The 22,727-nt window shown below is 35.9% G+C and overlaps 1 protein-coding gene across 3 annotated transcripts in view; it reads right to left on the bottom strand.

Annotated features, from left to right (window-relative positions):
- Positions 1–22,727, bottom strand: part of NOX4 (NADPH oxidase 4) — a 162,606-nt gene that overhangs the window by 26,830 nt on the left and 113,049 nt on the right. For all 3 annotated transcript variants that reach the window (XM_036258165.1, XM_036258166.1, XM_036258167.1), the window contains exon 13: positions 18,040–18,121. In XM_036258165.1, the coding sequence (XP_036114058.1) occupies positions 18,040–18,121 (82 nt within the window). The remainder of the gene's footprint in view (positions 1–18,039; positions 18,122–22,727) is intronic.

The following is a 22,727-nucleotide window of genomic DNA, read 5'->3' as shown; positions in this document are numbered from 1 at the left end:
TCTAAGCATACCAGAAATTCAGAAAATACTGATAAATAATATACTCACAATATGCTTAATTCTTATTATATCTATTTCACTCACACTTTAAAGCTTATTTACTCAACAAACAAAAATATATTTAAAAATTAATGATAAAGCATATTGGATTCTTGAAATCTCAAAATATCAGTGGCATTCTTGGCTTAATAACATATGTATATGAGCTAAACCCTTCTTAGGAACTTTCAACTCAGTTTCTCTATTCAGTTTCCTGATAATTGTGTTTATGAATATTTTTGGCAGGACTGATGCTCTGTTTGGACTATTTCATGCCAGTTCCTGTTCATTCACAAATATTTTAGCACCTATGTTGTAAAAGGCACTCTTTAGTTGATGGAGATTATAGCAATAAACAAGAGACCAAAATCCCTGCCCTTGTTGAGGGTTTCTCATAGATGTGACTATCTAACACATCCTCCGTTGGCATATACTTATCAAGTATCTTCTACATGCAAAATTCTGAAGGTAGGAAAGGGTAACTCCTGTCCTCAGCAATTTTGGGGCTGTCCACTTCTCTAGACCAGTTACCGGCTGTCCAGTTCTCTAGTGCCTGTTTCCAAAAAGGAAAAACTGATGCAGGATATTGTATTTGACTAGCCAAGGATAAGAGAGAGGAGTCACTGGGTAATTATGTTTCCTACTTTGTTTTCTAGCTCCCCCCGCCCAGCCTCCTGATACCCCATGCAGCTACTCTTTGCTGTTTCAAACTCAGAGTATTCTAGTCACTTCTTAGGGTTAGGATCATCAGCATGTTACTTGTCCTCTCTAAATCTGATTTCCTACATCTCTAAAAGAAGCAAACAGAAATAACACAGAAAAGGCCTGCTAAGAACTGTAGAGGGCCATAATGAGCAGAAATTTTTTTTTTATTAATGGCATTAATAAGCACCTACAGGTACTGTCAGGCCATCTGAAAAGTCCAGCATAAATACCAGAAATGGACTAAGTTCACAGCATGAGTTGGGAATGTGGTTTAAAGAACCTTAGAGAATCAGCTGTTTTTTCGCTGGAAATGTTTTTGCACAAGGTGAAATAAAATTTTGATTTTTTGAGAGGAAGGATGAAAAATGAAATTACTGATAATTGATTACTTGGCAACACCTGGGTTTTTGAGGGAGGCAGAAAGATAAACCACTTAAATCATTTTTTACATAATTAACATGATTAATGTGCAAAATCCATTGCCTTTAATTTATGAGCAGTCATTTTTCTCCCTATATTAGTACCTTGTCATTAAAGAATGCTATATTACTACTATCATTACATCTGTGACAAGATTACAGAAAGTAAAGGCCATGATTCAAAATCTTGTGGCGCCCTGGCCAGTTTGACTCAGCGGTTAGAGTGTCTGCCTGAGGTCCACAGAGACCTCGGTTCGGTTCCCGCTAAGGGCACATACCTAGGTTGCAGTTTGTCCCCGGCCCTGGTTGGTCGTATGGGTGGCAGCCACTCAATGTGTCCCTTTCGCGTCAATGTTTCTCTCTCTTCCTCCCACTCTATCTGATCAAAAAATGGAAAAATGTCTTTGGGTGAGGATAAAAAAAAAAAAAATCTTGTGGCAACATAGCAGAGGAGAGATCAACCTTATATATTTTTAAAGTTCAGTTGATGACTAATGAAAAGTTTCTTTATGAAGATTGTGGATTTAAGAGAATTCTAAGAAAAAAGGAGGAATCCTCTTCCCTGGCCTCATCCAGAAATATATAAATATTTTTTGAAATACTGATATTTTCCCTTAAAAGCAGAATCCATTAAATGCTAATGGATTTAATTGTTTTCCTGAGTAACACTGATCATCTGATATACCAGTTAAAATAGATCTTTTCTCTGTGGAGAAATCCATGAGCTACAAATTAATTCAACTATATTAAAAGATAAAAGTACAACCAACACTTCTTGAAATCTTATTTCACAACACTTCCTATTATATCCCCCCAAACACACTGATATATTAAATTAAAATAAAACTTATTTAGACAATCTGAGGAGAAAGCTAGTTAGAAGTCACAAAATTATGTTTAAAAAAATTTAATTAAAAAATAGATATTAATTTTACCAGTCTTTTCCAAAAGGGATCCCAAAGAACACTAATATACGGTGGAAGGAACACATTTTATGGTCAAATAAATTTGGGAAATGTGTTGAGTTTTGTTTTTTTTTAAATTTGTTTCTTTGTTCTAAAATATCTTTAATTCAAAACTTCTCCAAGCCTTTAACATGCAAAAGTGTCTTAATGATCTCCAAGTAGGGCACACACAATATTTTGTAAACAGATTTCACCATAAATTTCTTTCCTCCACAAATTGTCTGTTAGGATTTTAGAGATCAGAGACCAATTTAGGAAATAGAGACCTAGAATCAAGAAAAAGAACAAGTGTTCCTCTTTAATGAACTACTCTGTGAAACCTCACAAAAGACCATTTTAGCTACAATAGCCATTGCAAACATTATTGTAAAGATTAAACAAATGGAAGAAATTAATGTGCTTTTATTTAATTCAACATATAACAATAGAAGGTTTACCCACTACCATCTGCTACAGCAAGAACAAAGATGAATAATTGTAATGTCTGTACTCAAGGAAGTTATAAAGATAAAAGTGGCTTAGTATGCCCAGTGGCTCAAGGCCCACCTGTGTTGTCATGAATCTTGAGAATAGCATGCGAAGTGAAATAAGTCAGAAATGTCAAGAACCATATGATTTCATTCATAAGTGGGATATAAAACTGAAAACAACAAATGAACAAACAAGACAAATAGTCAAACAAAAAATCATAAACACAGGCAACAGTGTGATGATTATCAGAAGGAAAGAGGGGTGGAGGGAGGTAGTAAAGGGTAAAGGGGGTCAAATGTCTAGCGACAGAAGGAGATTTGACTCTGGGTGGTAGACACACAATGTAATATACAGATGATGTATCATTGATGTACACTTAAAACTTATATAATTTTATTAACCAATGTTGCCCCAATAAATTTAATAAAAAGAGGACGTATAAATAATATACTTTAAGTCATCTCAAAAATTTTTATTTTAACTCTGAATTATAAGCTTCTCAAAGAGAAAAGGATTGTTTCTTACCAATTTCTATACATGGAGCTCATCCAAATGCTTGTCAATTATAAAGGTTACTTAAGAAAAAAAAAAATACATAAATATATATATATTTAGGGGGAAAAAGAAGAAAAAGAAGAAAGTGACAAAGAAAAAATACAGTATAAAGTGGGGCACAATTTCAGAAGTAACGTGTTATATATTCATATTGCTTATACACAATGCTTTGCACTTTTCACATATCTGTCATAATCTTAACAGGCACAGTATTATTATCCCCATTTAACAAATGAGGATACTGATGTCACAAGAGGTGCCATGACCAGTCTGAATTTCCATACCTCTTTGATGGAATAAGATGTGCTTTTCTTCTGCCCTGGCCAGTTTGGCTCAGCGGTTAAAGCGTCAGCCCACAGTCCAGAGAGACCCGGGTTCGATTCCCACTAAGGGCATGTACCTCGGTTGCAGTTTGTCCCCAGCCCCAGTTGGGGTTATGTGGGAGGCAGCCACTTGATGTGTCCCTTTCACGTTGATGTTTCTCTCTTTCTCTTCTCTCTTCCTTTCTCTCCCTCCCACTCTATCTGAACAAAAATGGAAAAATGTCCTCAAGTGAGGATTAAAAAAAAAAAAATGTGCTTTTCTGACAGGCATGGGGTATATGTGAGAATTACTAAAAATTACCACAAGCAGGAAAGGAAGGACACTTTGCTAATGATAGTCTTTGCAGGGATAGGAAAGAGGAAACCATTATTCTCAGCACAAGCTATATGGGATCAAATGTTGAAACTGTTCAGTGGTGTTTGAGTGGTATAGCCAAGCACACACATTTTTAAAAAACACTTCTTATTATGGAGAGTCCAGCAAGGGTGGGACTCTCCATTAAAGTATCATTTAATTACACACTTAAATTCTTATCCAAGAAGTACACACTTGGATAAATGCAAGATTCTTAGAAATTAGAATTTCACATTATAAAAAAATAGACTTTAGTCAATAAACTTACTTTCAAGAATAAAAGAATATGATGTGCTAGCCTAAGACATAGACCTTGTGATTGTTAGCCATATCCAAAGAAAGAGTCAGCTAGTAGAGGACAGAATAAAAAGTAAACTGAATACATTTTTTGTTGTTGTTGTTAATTGCTATTAGTTGAATAACAACTGAACAATTTTATGGTGTTTTAAAGATTAAATAAATTATATAAATTTCAGATTTGATCTCAAGTTAATCCTACCTATGTCAGCAAAATAAGGCAACATGTGTATTCCTCTACACAGCCTACCTGGGTTGATGTTCAAAGACGTTACTTTTAATGAAGTTTTAAGCTATAACAAGTCTCTGGAGCAGGAAAGTTTCTATGGGGAACAGCTACCTTTGAACTAAATGACAGCCCGAGGACTGTTTTTCTGACCAAAATAAATTTATTGGCCTAATCTTTTTGTTTCTGGAAAGATGCTACAATGTAAAATCATCAGCCTTTTCCTTGACTATCCTGACAATAATAGAGCTACACGATTGGCACAGCGCGGCATGCTTTAGAGGAATTATTTATAATTACTACATGAGAGTTAGATGGTGCTGCTCCACTTACTGATGAAGAAGCTGAGGTTCTGGACGTCTGAACATCTGCCACACACCTGATCAGTGGCATATGTCTACCATCAGAATGAACTCCATTTCGTTTATAACGAAACCAGCCAAACTGTTCTCCCCAAACAAGAGTTTGTTCTAATTCTTTCATTCCAAGAAATAAGCAATTAAAACTTCTATGAAGGTTAGTAACTCTCTTTTTGCTTACATTATTTTTACTTTAAAGTCTATTTTATCTGAAATAATTATCCTTAGACTAGACCCTCTGCTGTATACTTTACCTTCTTTACCTTGCAGCCTTTCTATTTCTTTGTTTTGTGTGAATCTCTTGAAAACAGCTTATTGCCCTATTTTTTTTCTCATTCCAGTCTGACAGTCTTTTCCTTTGAACTGTAGCATTTAGTTAAATTATGTTGAATTACTTTCCAAAATATCATCTTGTTCTGTTTATCTCACTTTTCTTGTTTCTTACCCTCCCCTTTCTTTTCTTGACTACTTTTACCTAAGTGCCGGTCTCTGCTTTTAGTTTTCCATAAGTAAATTATAATGTTCCCCATGGAGAATTTATTTTTATTATGTTGCTTGGGAGGTATTGGTAACCCTGAATTTAAGCTATTATTTCTTCAAATAGTACATCTCCTACACACATGTTCTCTCTCGTTCCCTTCCTTTTGGATCCCTAAGGTAAACAAACGCAGGAACTTGACAGTCTAGGCACCATAGCTCTCAACCTTTTTTTCATATTTTCCATAATTTAGTCTCCCTGTGCAGCATTCTGGATAATTATTTCAGTTCTATTTGACAATTCAATCATTCTCTCTATGGCTGTGTTAATCTGCTAAGTTTATGATATAGTATCTTTCATTTCTAGAAGGTCTATCGGCTCTTTTTCAAAAGTGCCTTGAGAAATCTGATTGTCTTGTGTGTCTTAATCACTATTTTAATGCTGTTTTATTTCTTTAGATGTATGAAACATTTGTGTTATACTTTTTGAATATATGAGTTCTACTAACATGTGCTCATGGTGTTTTGTTTTCTCATTATAAAAAATATGAGCTCATATTCCTTGTTGCCTTATGTATAGGAATCCTTTGAGAATTAAAATGTGTCCCCCACCAGAGGATTTTCATTTTCCTCTTCCAGGCAACAGAACACCATAAATCTGAAATCATTTTAAACTAAATTTTAGTCTCTGGGTTTATTGGGCTACATACATATTATGAATTCACTGTTCCAATCCAAGAGATAGATGGAGCTTGTGGTTACTCAATATCAGGGGAGATTTAAAAAAAAAAAAATTATCAGAGCCAAGGACAAAATAAGTCAATTATCCCAACTATTTCCTTCTGCAGAGCAGACTGTTTCATCTCTGTCTTATCCAGTGGTGAGGTTTCACTTATAGAGCTTAGGCAATTTGCAGGGGTCTCTGATCTGCTCTCCATCTGTTCTCGAGTCCAGGACTTATCTCTGTCTGCCACACAGAGCCCATTAAAACCAACCGTAATATTTTGGTGAATAAATAGAGACCTTGCTAAGAGCAAATATGTACTCAAACACTTTCTTCACTTACTCATCTAGATAGTAAATTTCTTATAGTTTATGACTCCGAGCAATTTCCTGCATGTCCTACCTATCATTTCAAACATGTATTAAAAATTACAAATGTGTGTTTGTTTCTGTTTTGTTTGCTGGTTGCCAGATAAGGAGGGGAGAAGGAGGCTGGATTAAAAAGGTGAAGGGATTAAGAAGTAAAAATTGGCAGTTAGAAAATATTCACAGGATGTAAAGTACAGCATAAGGAATATAGTCAATAATATTGTAATAACTGTGTATAGTGCCAGGTGGGTACTAGACTTAGTGGAAGGATCACTTTGTAAGTTATATAAATGTCTAACCACTATGCTGTACACCTGAAACTAATATAATATTGGATGTCAACTATAATTAAATAATTTTAAAAATTTTTAATTATTAACATGTATATGTTAGGGAACATTTTTAGATTTTCTGTACCAGCGAGATTATTATTGAGCATGTAGTATGCTATATTATGTTTATTTCTCACTCCTAAACACACATACACATTTTGTAGATGGATCTCCACTATTAGACTTAGTTCCTATATAAAATTAAAAAGAAAACTGTTTTTTGCCTTTTGATTTTGTTTCTTATGCTGGTTGATGTAGGCTTGACCTGCTAATTTGCAACTTGAAACTTTTACTAATATGCACTATTTCAAATAATATAAAAGAAAAGCTATCAGACTCTCCAAACTGTTCCAACACTAGGTAGTTAGCTGGGAACATGAATTATATACTGACTTTGTAAGAGTAACATCTAGCCACGTTTCACACCCCACTCCAACAGATATTTAAACACAGCTGCAACCCTTACTAAAATAACATTATCTCTGAAAGCTTCAGAGGGCATATATTCAATTAAATACTCTTTAAGACTGAATTTAGATCTATAGACTTTTACACTACAATCAGCTTTTCCAACAAAAAGTGCTATTTTATAAACTGTATTTAATTTGAACTATTGTTTAGATGGTAATGAATCCTTTTATGTTCTGTGACTTATTATATGCCTTTAGGCTCAAATATTTTACAGTTTGTTTTTTTTTCCCAAACAAGTCATTCATCCTTTTCCTAGCTCCCCTCCTTTTTCTACATGGCACCTTACCCTACTACTGAAAACACGCTGTGCGGCAGGTCTTCATCTTAACTGCGGGCCAGCTTTAGCTTGCACAAACTTTCAAACCCAAAATTTCTTTGTACTATATATATCTTTTTTTATCCTTACCCGAGGACATTTTTCCATTTTTTGTTCAGATAGAGTGGGAGGGAGGGAGGGAGGGAGGGAGGGAGGGAGGGAGGGAGGGAGGGAGGGAGGGAGAGAGAGAGAAATATTGATGTGAAACTGACACATCGAGTGGCTGCCACCCGCACGACCAACCAGGGCCGGGGATAAACTGCAACCGAGGTACATGCCCTTAGCGGGAACCGAACCCGGTTCTCTCTGGACCTCAGGCTGACGCTCTAACCGCTGAGACAAACTGGCCCAGGCTGTACTGTATTTTGTTTTTGCCATTTCTTTTCCATTTGTTTAGAGAGCTCAACTTAATTTTAAAAATAGACCATGGCTTCCATCATATTATGCATCTTATCTTCACAGACAAAGGAGAGGGAGAAGGGGAGAAAAAGGGGTGGAGAGAGAGAGAGAGAGAGAGAGAGAGAGAGAGAGAGAGAGAGAGAACAAGATGTAGAATAGAATGAACAGTACAAAATAATATTGTAGAATGGAACTCAATGTAAATAAATGAAGAATTTCAGTTCAAAAGAAAGGTGAGCTTTGAGATTTTCCTTTCTAATCAAAGATAGGTCACTATGAGGAGAGAGACTTCTTTATTCTACTTTCTTGTTTTCTGCTTAACACACTGCGTAACTCTCTCCCCCTGGTGACAGATGTGGTAAAATTTGACCTTGAAGGCAATAAAAAGCCCTTCCTTGGGCTTTGATTCATATGATGTGGAACATTCCCATTCAAAATGTGGTTCTTGGACCAACAGCATCAATTTTACCTGAGAACGTGTTACAAAGTCCAAATTGTAGGCCCAAACTCAGTCTCTCAGAATCAGAGTCTGTGTTTGATTAAGATCTCTAGGCAGGTCATACGGACATTAGTGTCTGAGTAGCTGTGCTTGTGAATCTGTCCTGATAACTCCACTAATATCAATAATCAAATGGGATTTTCCCTCTGTTTTTCTTTTGTATTCTGTGAATATTATCTGTTGAGACATTATAAAAAGTGATAATTTAGTGATTTCAAAAACTGGAAGAGAATGTCTTCTGCCAAATTGTATGGTCACCAAAAATGGCAAATAAAAGCACACACAATCCATGCCTTCAGCATTACTAGGAGACAAAGAATACCTATTGTAGAAAAATGATCACTAACTACCAACAGAAAACAACAACAAAGTGGTAGAAATGGAAGACAGATAAGGAATGTCCAAAATAGGATACCGTTTACTAATTAGATAAGTAGATGTTTGGAATGGGGATCTGAGGGGTTTCTTGAAAGGGAGGCTCTCAGCATGTATGGATCTTGTATGCCCTTTGTTCTTCTTTCTGCCTGGAATAAGGACCTGATGGTGAAGCTGAGTGAGTCATCCTGAGGTCACGAGAAGGAAAGGAGAGGCCTGTAGACTCCTCAGATGTAACACATGGCACTGCACCAATACATGAGAATAAAACCCCATCATTTTTAGCTATGTTTCTGTTTTATGAATACATGATAAGCTTTTAACATAGTACTTAAACAAAGTAAGCATTTGATAAATGTTTGACAGTATTATTAATAATGTAGTGTTGCCATTTATATCCATTTAACACTGATGTAAATGTAGATTTTGGAAAAATTATTTGCCTTTATCTGATTAGCTTGGACTTTATAAAAGAAGTTCCAATATTTTAAAAAAATCTTAGACCCTTACCTTCAAAACCTAAAATGAGGTATAATAACAATAGAAACTCTTCATTGAACATTTCATTTAATCCAGGGCCTACAGTAAATGTTCTATAAACTTCACTTCTAATCCACACAATGAGTTTCACAGGAAGGTATAACCTTCCTTTTACTGAAATGGAAACTAAAACTGAAATATGTTAAGTAATTTCCTCAAGGCCACCCTTCTATTAAGGGGAAAGACTATTAACAAATTCCTTGTGCGTCTGACTCAAAAGCTCATGTCCTTAATGATCACATATTAATCATTGCAGTCAATTGTACATTATTTTGGTTAGAAATAACACACGTAGGCAAAAAATCTGAAAATGTTACATTGTGCCAAGGAATCCCAGAAAACCATACTTTTCAGGCTAGAAGGGTTCAAGGTCATCCTTTACAAGAACTCGTTCTTCATCTCAGGAAAAGATGAATATAATTAACTGGTCCCCCAGAGAGGATGGCATTTCAGTTTTAAAACCTTTCACTCCCAGAAGATAATCATATCAATAAACACAACAAGAAGTGGTGTGTGTGTGTGTGTGTGTGGGGGGGGGGGGGGTTAAAGTCTGAGATAGTCTTCAAAATGTTTCTATCCTTCACTGATGGTCCTCAAACATTAGTATGGATCAGAGAGTAGATGGTTTGACCTTGAGTGGTGAGTACATTGTGTAATATATTGCTCTTGTACCACAGAAACGTATACTTGAAACTTATATGATCCTACTAACCAATAGATCACCCTAATAAATTTAATGTTTTCAAACAGGATTTCATGGAGGGCTTGCTAAAACACAGAGTGCTGGACCCCCAACCCCAGATTTTCTGAGTCAGTTAGTCTAGGGTTAAGTCTGAGAATCTGTATTTCTAAAAATATCCCATGTGCCACTGATATTTGTGGTAGAACAGGTGAGGAGGATAGGGAGTGAGCTGGCGGAGGTAGTGATTTTAAATATGGTGATCAGGATACACCCTTACATTTGAGTTTAGATTTGGCGGGAGGTGGTGGGTGGGAGTCCACATTGTTTGGACTTTAGGAACAACATAAGAAAATAAACTTCACCAGCAGAGGGCTTAGAAGTCACTGTTTTAATGTGTTATTACCTAATGCAATCTCATGCATAAATAAATAAGCAACATTGTTTGAAAAAACACTTTAATTGATGTTTGTTTCTCAGAGTTCTGACTCATTCAGTCAAGGTCTTTCAAACAGAAGCCATTAATTAATTCAGGGTCTGCAGGGACAAAAACTCTGGCAAGGAATTTCTATAAAGTAGGTATATTATCAAAATTATACTATCATAGCCATTATAAATTGATAAGTGTAATACGAGTGGTTTTTACTGCTATTTTAATATTCGTTTACGCTCTATAGTTCACAAATTGTTTCTGAAATCATGGTTTAACACTAATAACATCTTACTCATCTAGAGCTAAGAATATTGTTGAGGAGCTAGAAATCACTTTATGCAAAAATCACTTGGATAATGTTTACCCAAGGACATTAAAATGGGGTTTTAAGAGTTTTAGCAATGAAGGAACTTTAGGCCAGTTTCTCTCTCAACTGATAGACAATCTCTGAGTCAAAACAAGAAGACAAACATAAAACCAAAGAACTAGAAACAACTGAGATCTGAGAAGACGTATGACAGCAAAGATTGCAGGACAGACAGAACAAGGAAAGTAAATAGCTCCCAAAGGCACTAGACGAGCATCATGCTAAAAATTATCTCCTAAAAATTGTTTACTTCCTCAGCTTGTTTTGAGATTTCAGTGGCCCGACCTTGCTGCTACAGGCTCCTCTTGGCTTTACCCTTGAACCAGTTCTCATCTGAGTCCGGAATGAGTTCTTCTGTCACTTAGCAACAAGGCATCTTTACTGCATGCCCATTTAACCTTGCACTCAGGGAGTTTCTTCGCTTATCATGTGCCTGAGCCAGAGTCTTCACAATTTCAGCAGCGCCTCAATTTTGGCAGATTTTGAGGTTTTTGTTTTGTTTTTGTGGTTGGCCTTGCTTTTGCAGTTCTGACGTTAGAGTTTTTACTTGAGTCCCAGCCCAGGTGCTGGGCCCTACGACCAAATGATAGACCAGCTTCATTCTGACATCTTGCTTGCCTAGATTTGCAAATATCAAAAGAATTGGGAATCCTCATTACTGATTCCACACTCTAGTCACAGTATCAACTCTTCATATCTCTTGCCAGCCAGGTGTTGGAATATCACCTGCCATACAAAAGCAAACCTGACTTTAAGGATGAGAAGATGAGAGACAGTAATCTTTTAGTGAAGAGCAGTACTGAAATATTGTATACATTGTAAAGAACGACATGAATAGCTGCGACTGTGGAAGCTGGACTGGAGCGGCTGTGCACCACGGACAAGCAGGCACCCCATAGAAACAGCTCCTTCCTGATTAGTTACTCTCCAAATGGATCCCACTGCCAGAACCGATCTTTGTTGGGAAGCATGCCTTGTCCTTCTGTCGGGATCCAGAGTGGAGTGAAGACACTAAAGCAGACGATGTGGTAGAACCACGACCCCTGGCCTGAGGTACACCATGGCTTTGAGAAAAGGTAGAACAGGGCTGAGAATGAGGACGATGATGAGAATTCACATTTGCAAAAGACCAAGTACTTCACATCATTTTATTTAACAATCACAAAGCCTTGTAAGGTAGAAATCTGCCAGGTACTGTGCATTCCTCAAAGCAACATGAGAACAAAGTTACCTGTGAGATAATAAGAAATATATGTATTGGTCTCTGCCTCTGGTTCCTGACACAGAGCTCCCAGAATCCTTATAAATAAATAGGGGTGTGAGTAGACTTTTGTTTTAGTAATTATGTCTTGACTCTGGATTCTAACACAGAGCTCTTAAGCACTTTGTAACTTCCTTAGTGATTGAAGCATCTGACAGAGTTCTTAAGTCTTTTAAAATTTCCTGGGTGATGAGAATGTCCTTTGTACTCATTAAACAACTGTTAGTGAGCTCCTGGAAAGGTCTGGTCACCAGGAAGACCAAGCCATGCTTAGAAGTTTGGAGCTTTCCACCTCTATTCTCTGGAGAGGGGAGAGGGATTCGAAATGAAGCTAATAATCAATCAGGCTTATATGATGAAGCCTCCATTTGAAATCCAAATAGTATCAAGTTCAGAGAGTTTCTGGACTGAACATATCTATGTGCTAAGGGGGTGGTATACCCCCAGCTCCACAGGGACAGATGCTCCTTTACTTAAGACCCTTTCAGATTTCACCTGATGTATAGCTTTATCTGGTTGTTCATCTGTATTCTTTGTTATAAAACACCTGGTAAACATTAGTTAAATGTTTTCCCTGAGTTTTGTGAGCTGCTCTAGGAATGATAGAATCCAAGGAGGGAGTTGTAGGGACTTATGATTTGTGGTCAACTCAGAGAGAAGTCTTTGGTAACCCAGGAACCTATTGCTTGCGATTGGCATAGATGTGGGGATGGGCATTCTTGTGGGACTGAGCTCTTAACCTGTGGGGTCTACACTAACTCCAGTTAGTGTCAGAATTATATTGAATTGCAGGATACCCAAATGATATCAAATAATTGGTTGGTGTGGAAAGAAACACCCCGCCAATCTGGTGTCAGAAGTACTGCATGTAGGAGTAAGGAGAAACAGCAAATATTTCCCATAGTACTACTTTTACCTCCATTTGAAATATAGAGAAAATGATGCTGACAGAGACCTGCCACTGTTCCCAGTCATGGGGCCAGGAAGCTGATGTAACTCAAGTGAAAAACCTGGAATTCCTTCCTTAAGCTCCATTCTTTTCTCTTCCCTCCTCTCTCCCTTTCATCCCACTCACTCTCCCTCTCCCTCTTGTTTGATAATCTTCACATTATTTATTATGCCTCCTAATATCCTCAGACATCTATTTGCTTTTCTCTATTACTATTACCACAGTATTATTCATTATCACTTCCCTCCTGAATATAAAATTGTCAACTAGCTAGTGTGCTGGCCCCCAGCGGTGGCTCATATCCCTCTCTGGCTCCATGATAAACCTATAAAAATATAAATCTAATTATACTGCTCCTTTGCTTAAAATTATTTCATGGCGCTCCATTATCTCCACAACAAAGTCTAAGCTCCTTTAAATGGCAATCCAGGTTTCCATTAAGTAGTCCCTGACCTCATTTCTCCTACATCCCTATCCCTTGAATATGTGTATGTATGTGTATGAGTATGTGTACGTGTATGTGTATGTATGTGTAGGTACACACACACGTGAAGGTGATCTCTCAATGCCCCATGCACTTCCGTGGCTCCTCATGCTGTTATGTTCTTTCTTCCATCTAAAAAGCCTCTTCATCTGGTTTCATACATAGCACTTGTCAAGATTTTACTCAAGGGCAAAACTCTGCTTCATATGAATAACCTACATAGGAAGGCACTTTCTATTCTCTTCTCCCATTGAATTTAGTGCATTTCTTATCATGTGTCTTATCACATTGCTATAATTAATTTCTCCATTTAATTCTGATTCTGCTCCCCCCACCACATGACTTCAGGCCCCTCAAAACCATATACTATGCCCTAATCATTTTATATTCTCAGTAATTGCGATTGCTTCTGGTGCACAGTAATTATTTAATAAATATGTGAAGAACAGATGAATGGATGAGTGGACAGATGAATGAATGAGAGGCAGTATAGAACAATTAAGTGTAATTTGGGGGCTAAAGAGACCTGAGTGAGAGACCCAGCTCTTCTATGTGATTTTGGGTAAGGGGGTTAACACCCTTATATCCCAGATCTCTAATCTGGGAAATTTGAAAATTTGGGAAATAGTACTACTTACCCCACAGAGAAATGGTAAAGATTAAGTGAAATAGCACATGTAAAGCACTTCACACAATTCCTGGCATGTAAAAGGAATTAAGCGCTATTCCTAATAATATTTTTTTTATTATTAATAGAAATAACTTAGTTCAAATATATTGTAGACAGACAGATTGAAAAAATATATTGAAGAGGGATGGTTGTTTAGAAGAAGAACTCAAAACTTTCTTTGGGAAGAAAAAAGAAGATAAGCCGGAGAATAGATGAAATCTGGAAAGGTCATCTGAGGTTTTGCAGTTTAAGTATATTGCCCAATATCACCGTTTGAAGCCTATTTTAAGCAGCCCATTGGGAATGACATTGATTCAAGACATTGCTTTTAGTGCCCAAACATTCAAGGTTGTTCTTTGGTGTCAAACCAAGCTAAACAGAAACAGCTCTGAATTTGTCTTAAATAATATTCCTCTCTCTAAACAGTTCTGACACTAAGTGTACAGATAACTTGATCTTTATGAGAACCAAACAGAGATATGCAACATCTTATTCCTGTATTTTTACAATATGTTTATACACATTATGGTTAAACTTTCCAGAGTGATTGAATCATGTTTTGTTGGCCTAATTGCTGAAATAGTTGCATGTCACTTGTGAGTAAAATTATGCCAAAAGTGCTGAACTGTTTTATATCTCCAAGATGCATTTACAAGAACAGGATTAATTATAGCTACCTTCTAGTCTGAACACTTGTTAACGCTAAATCCTTCAAAGTTAATAACAACGACACCAGCTAAGGAACGAAGAACAAAAGTTAAGTTTCATTATTTCTATTTCTTCCCTCTAATTTATGAATCAACATTTTACATTGTTTTAAGTATATATTTATTATCTTCTTTTCATTCATCTACCTCTTTCTGTCTTTCATGAATAGTCACACCTCTTTATGCTCTGAGAATTTGTCCTCAGTTACATCCTGATTAGAATGGATGTGCTGGGCTTTGGCAATGGGTCAAGTGTGAGTTCACGAAGGTAAGAATGTAATTAATGAACAGTATTATGTTTTGGAACCATGTTCCCCAGCACCATTGCAATACTTTTGAAATAGCTTTCCCTTAAAACGTGCATGTACACATACACACACACACACACACACATTTCAAGAACTAGTTCTTCATGAATATTTCTCCCTTTTTATTTTCCCTCCCTTTTGAAATAAAGAATACCTTTTACTGTGTATCCTTATCTATTAGGTGTCTCTTGATAACAAGATGCTTAAGATTACAGTGATATGATGCTGACTAGGGAACCCACCCCCAACCCAAATTACCACAGTCCATTAATCAGACTACATTAGCAGTGTAGAGTGAGTCTCACTTAAAGGTCACCTAAAATATGTTCTGTAAATATCACTCTGTGACACCACATAATATAGGGCAAATAAGTTATTTCTTCACCCATGTTTTAGCTCTTAAATCATAAAGTCTATATTCAGTGAGTCAGTAAAACAACCAGAAAAGTAAGGAAGAAGATCTCAAAGTAAAGGGTATTCTGTGTTGTGAATAAAAGAAACAAATAACAATGGTTTGATTAAATTTTTAGCTTTCCAGAAATTTTTGTGTGTCACAAAATGTAAACTACATTGACTTTCAGTTATCTTCAATAATGAATAAACGAGAGCAAGCATGAGAGTGAATATAAATAAGAGAATAAAGAATATTTAAAACAATAAATAATCCAAAATGTGTTTAAATTAGATCAAGACATACACAAATCCCTGCCCACCTGTATTTATTAATTTGCCTTCACCACAACTCTCTCTTCTCCTTTCCCAACAATTTTCACATGCGCATTATTTCCATGCCCAGAGCTGTAACTCCTATGCCCATCCCTGGACCAATCCAGCCCTCCCCAGACACAGCACAAATAGAATTCTATTATTCCCCCCATGCCAAACCAGACATTAAATGGACAATGGGAAGATGCAAAGCTTAATATTCTGTAACTTAAATAAACGAATTAGATTTAATTCAAGATTTCTACATACATATTATTCAGACCCAGAAATCTTTAATTAACATACTTTCATTTGATAATTTGGAAAACTGAATCTCATAAAAATGTTAAGTGGTCATCAAAGCAATGTTTCCCATTAGCATCTAGCAATAATTTAGAAATAGCAAATAAATATACTTCTCTAAGTATTAATAAGGGCAGGTTGATAGTAATGTAAGAGCTACCTTCCAAGATCGATCAATAATCTATTTCCCTAAGGTTCTGGAAATAAACAAATCCAGTTAATTCTATTTGCAATTTTAAATGAATAATAATAAAACTTGCAGTTAGAATGGAGAGTTCCTATGTGCACGTTGGGTTCTAAATATTTTTTGTTTATGTAATCTTCATAACACCCCTGACTGTAGGTATTATCATCGCCCCCTTTCACACAAGTGGAACTGAGGCACGGAGGGTTGGTTACATTGTCCCAGGTCACCACATCAGCTGGTGAGGCATTCTGTTTCAGAGTCCACACACTTAACCTCTGTAATATGGTGTGTGTGGCATCAATGGATGATTTTTATTCTTTTAATTCACAGATACCTAAAAGAATATGTACCCCAAGGACCAGACAGTGACAAAAGATTGTTACATGGTGACGCTCTTAAGTATTAGAATGGATCACATCACTATCTATAAAGTAATCTAAGAAAAAGAAGAATACATCTAAAACCATATAGTCAAAAAAACCTAGAGAAATAGCTGCAAACTGATTACCAACTGAGAAACCACTGTGATTCCCCTGTTTAAGCAAAAAAATCAGGCAGACAGTAGCCTAAGAGGCCGAAAAGCAAGTATCATTAGCCTCAACAAATAGCAGTTCAGGAAAGAAATGCTGGTAGATATGCATCGACCACTTCAGATACCTCCCTCCTACCTGTCAGTCTGTACATGAAAGAATAATGTAGGCATCCCAGGCTGTCCAGGCACATGTATGTTCCTGTGTGTGTTGGGAGGGCATTGGAAGATCATTGCTAGAGATTAAATCAGGATTATTATCTAAAACGATGAACAAATAATTTGGATTCTATATTTATTTTTGTTTTGAGAGTTTAGTAAATATTAGTAAAGCTAAGTAATGGGGGGGGGGGTGTTATCCTAGTGAGAGAAGTTTAGTAAATACTTGAATAAACTGTCTAACCAATCAAAGACTGAGTCATTTAGCATAGTCATTAGTTTTGAGAAAAAATGTGTAAAACAAGCCTTAATTCTTTAACTTGGTGACCTTCCTTTTTTATTTAAGATATTAGTTCATTCATTCTTTAGCCTCTTGAATACTAGCTAGTAAAGAGAGCCAGACATTCATAGAGTAGAGGGAACTCTAAGCATCCACAGGAAGGATCAAGATACCAGCATCCAAGAGTCTTTAGGAAGAAGATGCCTAATTAAAAACAAAACAAAAAATCCTGGTAATTCTTTATTGAAGATGTAGAAATATTCCTTCAAGCAATAAGTATATGTGTGGCATATAAGAGAGTAAAGGTCTGCCCCATTTAGAAAGGGTCAAGATATATTACTTCTCATAACTATAAAGACAGTAAAGAGGAATATATAGAAATTTCTAAAATTACATCTAATATGTGGGTGTTTGTAAATCACTTATTACAATATGAATGAGTCCTTGCATTTATAATATAGAAACAGGAAACCAGATGAGGGATCACCACAAAGTATCTGTCCCAGTTGAGACAGCATCAAGCAAAAAGGAACGCAGGGCCAGACACTGATGGAGACAGTATGGCTGGCATCTGCAACAGTTCCCAGCCACAGCTGGTGCACTTGCAAGCAAGTCTTTTTTCTCTGACCCAGCTGTGCAGAGCCTGAGATATTATATTGCATACCCAAGTTAATTAGGTTAAATTATTCTGGCTTTTTCAGAAATCTTAAGAAAGAAAACATTTTGTCTTTGTCCTCCCAAGTCTCTCCCATTACTTACTTGCCCATTCCCTTTGCAATACCCAGTGAACTTCTATTGCTTACTTGGGATATTTTCTAGACTGAATGAAGGGCAGAATCTCAGAGTCTTCACTAGATGGAGGAAGCAGTAAATCTCGAAATCGTTCTATCAAAAGAAAAATAAACATCAAGCTGTGAAAAAAAGTCATAAAAATAATTTTGAAATAGAATTATTTCCTATCCTTTTAAATTTGTTAACTATTGGATTGTGCATCCTTTATTAGAATTTTATCACCCACTGTTTTCTATACTATTAAAGATATCTATTTCACTTTAATGACCATATATCTTTTTTGGATTAAGATGTCACAACAACTGCAAATATACAAATAGCAAGTATTTACTAGTATAGACTAACAAAATATTATAATTGAAAGATGAGAGAAAACACATAAGACCAATATATATAGCAAGAGATGCACAATCTCATTAGTAACCTGGGAAATGCAAACCAAAATCACACACCATTAAATACCATTCACATTCCATGGCATGCAATCGACAGAAATTAATCTCACAAGACCAAGTGTTAGAAAGAATGTGGGTCAATGTACGCTTTCTAAATTTCTGGTGGGAATGCAAGTTGGTGAAATAGCTTTGGAAAACAATTTGGCATTCTCGTTGAAATGTAACCACTGCAATACACTATGAGCCAGTATTTCCATTCCAGAGATATACGCTTGAGGAAACCTTCACATAGGTCTTAGGCAGCAAGTAAAAAACTTTCACAGAAGCACTGTTTATAATAGCACAACGTAAACAACTCAACTGCCCATCAACAGCGGAATGGACAACTAACGGTATATTCACACAATGGAATAATAATAGAAATAGAAATGAATGAATTCAGTTACAAATAAAAACATAGTGAATCATATTAGTATAATATTGAGTGGAAAAAAAATACCAGCAGATTACATATATAGAGGAATATCATATTTTTCTTGAGTTAAAAAAACTAAGCACTGTATTGTTTAGGTTATGAGGTAAAAAAAAAAAAAAAGAAAGAAAGAAAAAAAAAAAGAATGATATACACAACTCAGGATAATAGCTACCTTTTAGGGAGAGTAAGAGATTAAATAAAAAAAAAAAAAAAAAACAAGATAGGTGTATTGTTAACTGTTACTATTTAACATGTATTAGCTATAGCATCAAAAGTGAGTGAATGAAAGGAGTGAAGGAGGGCCAGAAACTATTCAGTGATAATATTAGCCCATGAACCAAGAATTTGATTAATATAATTCTGTCCTTATACAGTTGGTAATGAGGGAAGGAGTGAGGAGAGAGGAAAGGAGAGAAAAAGGCAGGGAGAGAGGAAGAAACAGAGGAGGAGTAAGATAAGGTGGGAGGGAGGGAGGGAGGGAGAGAGAAAAAAATATGGGGAAAAAGAGAAGGCAAAGTGGAGGAAGGAAGAATCCTCAGTTCTATCTTAGATCTAGTCATACTGTATGGCTATCTGCCCTGCATAATCTATCACTATAATACGGATCCCATATTTCTAGGACTAGATATTCATTACCTCTAGAGTCATCCTTAATGGAAGGCATCCCTGATCCCTGCTTTCTTTCTCTCCTCCTACCATATCTGGAATAAATGGCCCTACTCTGTACTACTAGTATACTCTGCACTTACACTCTCACATCACTTAACACACTGCACAGTTCTTGTTATATACATATTCTAGTAGATGGGTATGATGTCACCAGAACATGGAACATTATCTGATGCATACATATTAAGGTGCTAGATAAGTGTTAGCTGAAAGAATATTTACAATTTCTATATTTTTGCTGAACACAGAGAACTGTTTGCCAACATTAATCATAATGTCTTTAGAAGAGAAATGCTATCAACCATGAGAAGCAAAAGAATCTGTACTTCAGCAGTGACAGAATCACACGTCAGGCTGAGACAGAGCGCAAAGCTGGAACTCCAGGCTTTCGTAAATCTGTCACTAATTGAAGGTGAGCAATGTCCACAAAGCACTGAAAATCTACACTTGGGAACATTTGCCACTTCCCAATTACTGAATAGTTACATGTTAAACATTTGTGAGCACTGTGCTACAAAGTATGTGCTACACAGTATGGCTGAGAAGCAGGGTGCCGATTTTCAGCTTCATATTTATTAAAAACATATTGAATCAGAGATATTTAACTGACTTCTACTGTTCTTTGTGTCTTCCCCACACTGACTGATCTTATAATACACTTAAGGAAGAACTAAAAAGATCCAAATGCAGGTGGATATACTCTACAGTCCACATAAAAGCACAATTTATTTTTCTCTTTTAAGTAACACTCTTTTATTTGAGTTCATACTTTTAAAAAGTTATACTACTGATATACTGCAATTTTAATCAACAAAATTAAAATGCACTTCAATGAAGTGTCTAATAATTATTCTGATAATACTACCCTTGCTTTTCTGTCCACTTTCCAATTTATGTAGCATATCATTAAATTAGTTACTTGTCTATGTCTGCTTCTCCTTGTTCCTCCTTCATTTATCTCTTTCTAAAACAGTCTTGAAAAATGAAGCCCAAGATCCAACAGCAAACATGATGAACTTTATAATGAACTGTTCATCAAACAGCTGTATTGAATATATCTTTGGGTGTTAAAAATAAATATAAATTAAAATATTATTGAGTTACACCTAAACTGATTAAATGCAAAGAAAAATCAGAATTCTTAATGAAAACAACCATAATATAATACAAATATAGGTTTTTCCCTATGTATATAATCACAAAGTATATTTGATTGTAAATCTGGAAGAAAATCTCTGAAGGTGATATTTTATTAATAGAACAGAAATAAATCTAAACAAGACAACAAACAAACAAACCCCCCACACACACACATACCGCGAAAGTACCATATAAGAGCTCACTTCAAAAGCTACCCAAACTATGAAATCCATCATTAGTATTCCTACATTTAGAGCACCCTTTAATCTGAATATCACAAATGCAAGGACTACTAAAGGAACATGAAGAGCCTTGAGTAGCTATCATGCCTGTCAAAAAATAATGTTCATACACACACGCAATAGAAAATATAAATTTATTGGGGTGACATTGGTTAATAAGATTATGTAGGTTTCAAGTGCATATTTCCATTATACATGATCTGTACATTGCATTGTATGCCCCCACTCAAAGTCAAATCATCTTCCATCACCCCTACCTTTCCTCTGATAACCACCATACTGTCGACATCTATGTCTGTGAGTTTCAGTTTTATATTCCACATATGAGTGAAATCATATGTTTCTTAGCTTTTTCTGACTGACTTATTTTGCTTAGCATAACATTCTCAAGGTCTAGCCATGTTGTTGCAAATGGCAGTATTTCATTTTTATTTATTTACTTATTTTTTTAGGGTTGAGTATTATTCCATTGTATATATGTACCACATCTTTTTATCCAATTCTCTACTGAAGGACACTTTGGTTATCTCCATGTCTTAAATAATGCTGCAATGAACATAGGGGTGTATATATCTTTGCAAATACATGTTTTCAAATTTTTCTACCTAAAAATTATGTCCTTTAAAAAATTTATATTTTATCATATTCACAAATTCTTAAATGTGAACAATTAACTTTATTACATAAAGATATTTCTTTTTATGAGAATAAAAAGTAATGATTAAAATTATCCTTAGATAAATCTTAGTGAATGAAAATTGTTTATAATTCTTACATTAGACCTTTTTTAGTATCCCAGATTCTGCCTATCAACTATTTAATTAGTATCCCATTCTTTATTGGGGATGGGAAATGGAGCCAAATAAACTGATGTTTCATTTGTTAAATAACAAAGATTTTAAAATAATACTGTTTCCTTGCAGTAAAATGTCACACAAGATGAGTTGTTTTCTTGGTAGGCCCAAAGTCCATTTCTTAAGAAATGGTAGTTATCCAAATACTAGGGCTCAGTCCATTTACAGGGCTTCTTAAAACAATTTCATTCTGCAAAATGATATTCTGATGAGCTAATGATGTGAAAATATCTGAACATGATTTTCTACCAGTGGGGGAGATTCCTTAATTAACACAAGCTTTTGTAGACTTCACCCACTCTTCCTTTCTCTTAATTAGTCAACAAAAAGATTCTGAGACTACTAGACCTGGTTAACATACTGTACACAATAATTTGAGTTCCCTGGACAATCACTTGTGAGACAATATACTTATTTATTTAAAAACAAGCCCTGGCCAGTTTTGCTCAGCGGTTAGAGCGTCGGCCTGTGGTCCGGAGAGACCCGGGTTCGGTTCCCGCTAAGGGCACGTACTTCGGTTGCAGTTTGTCCCCGGCCCTGGTTGGTCGTGTGGGTGGCAGCCACTCGATGTGTCCCTTCACGTCGATGTTTCTCTCTCTCTCTCCCTTCCTCTCTCTCCCTCCCACTCTATCAGTACAAAAAATGGAAAAATATCCTCGGGTGAGGATAAAAAAATAAAAATAAAAACAAACAAACAAACAAAAAAACAAAGGCAAGAAAAGTAGAATACTTTCCAATGTTTTTTGCACATTTACTGTGAGGAGTTATTTATTTTCCTCTTTGTGGAAAATGGACAGTCTGTAGTCCTTCTCAATATTCAGGATGTAGCAAATGAGATAAGGATTTGCATAACACAACAAAAAAGTATGCAAATCTGTTCCTGGGATGAGAATAACAAAATCTTTTCCCTACCACTATGAATAA

Source organism: Molossus molossus, unplaced genomic scaffold, assembly GCF_014108415.1.
Source record: "Molossus molossus isolate mMolMol1 unplaced genomic scaffold, mMolMol1.p scaffold_m16_p_13, whole genome shotgun sequence".
NCBI lineage: Eukaryota > Metazoa > Chordata > Mammalia > Chiroptera > Molossidae > Molossus > Molossus molossus.
Note: the sequence above shows the minus strand (reverse complement) of the source record. Positions and strands in the feature narration are given on the sequence as shown.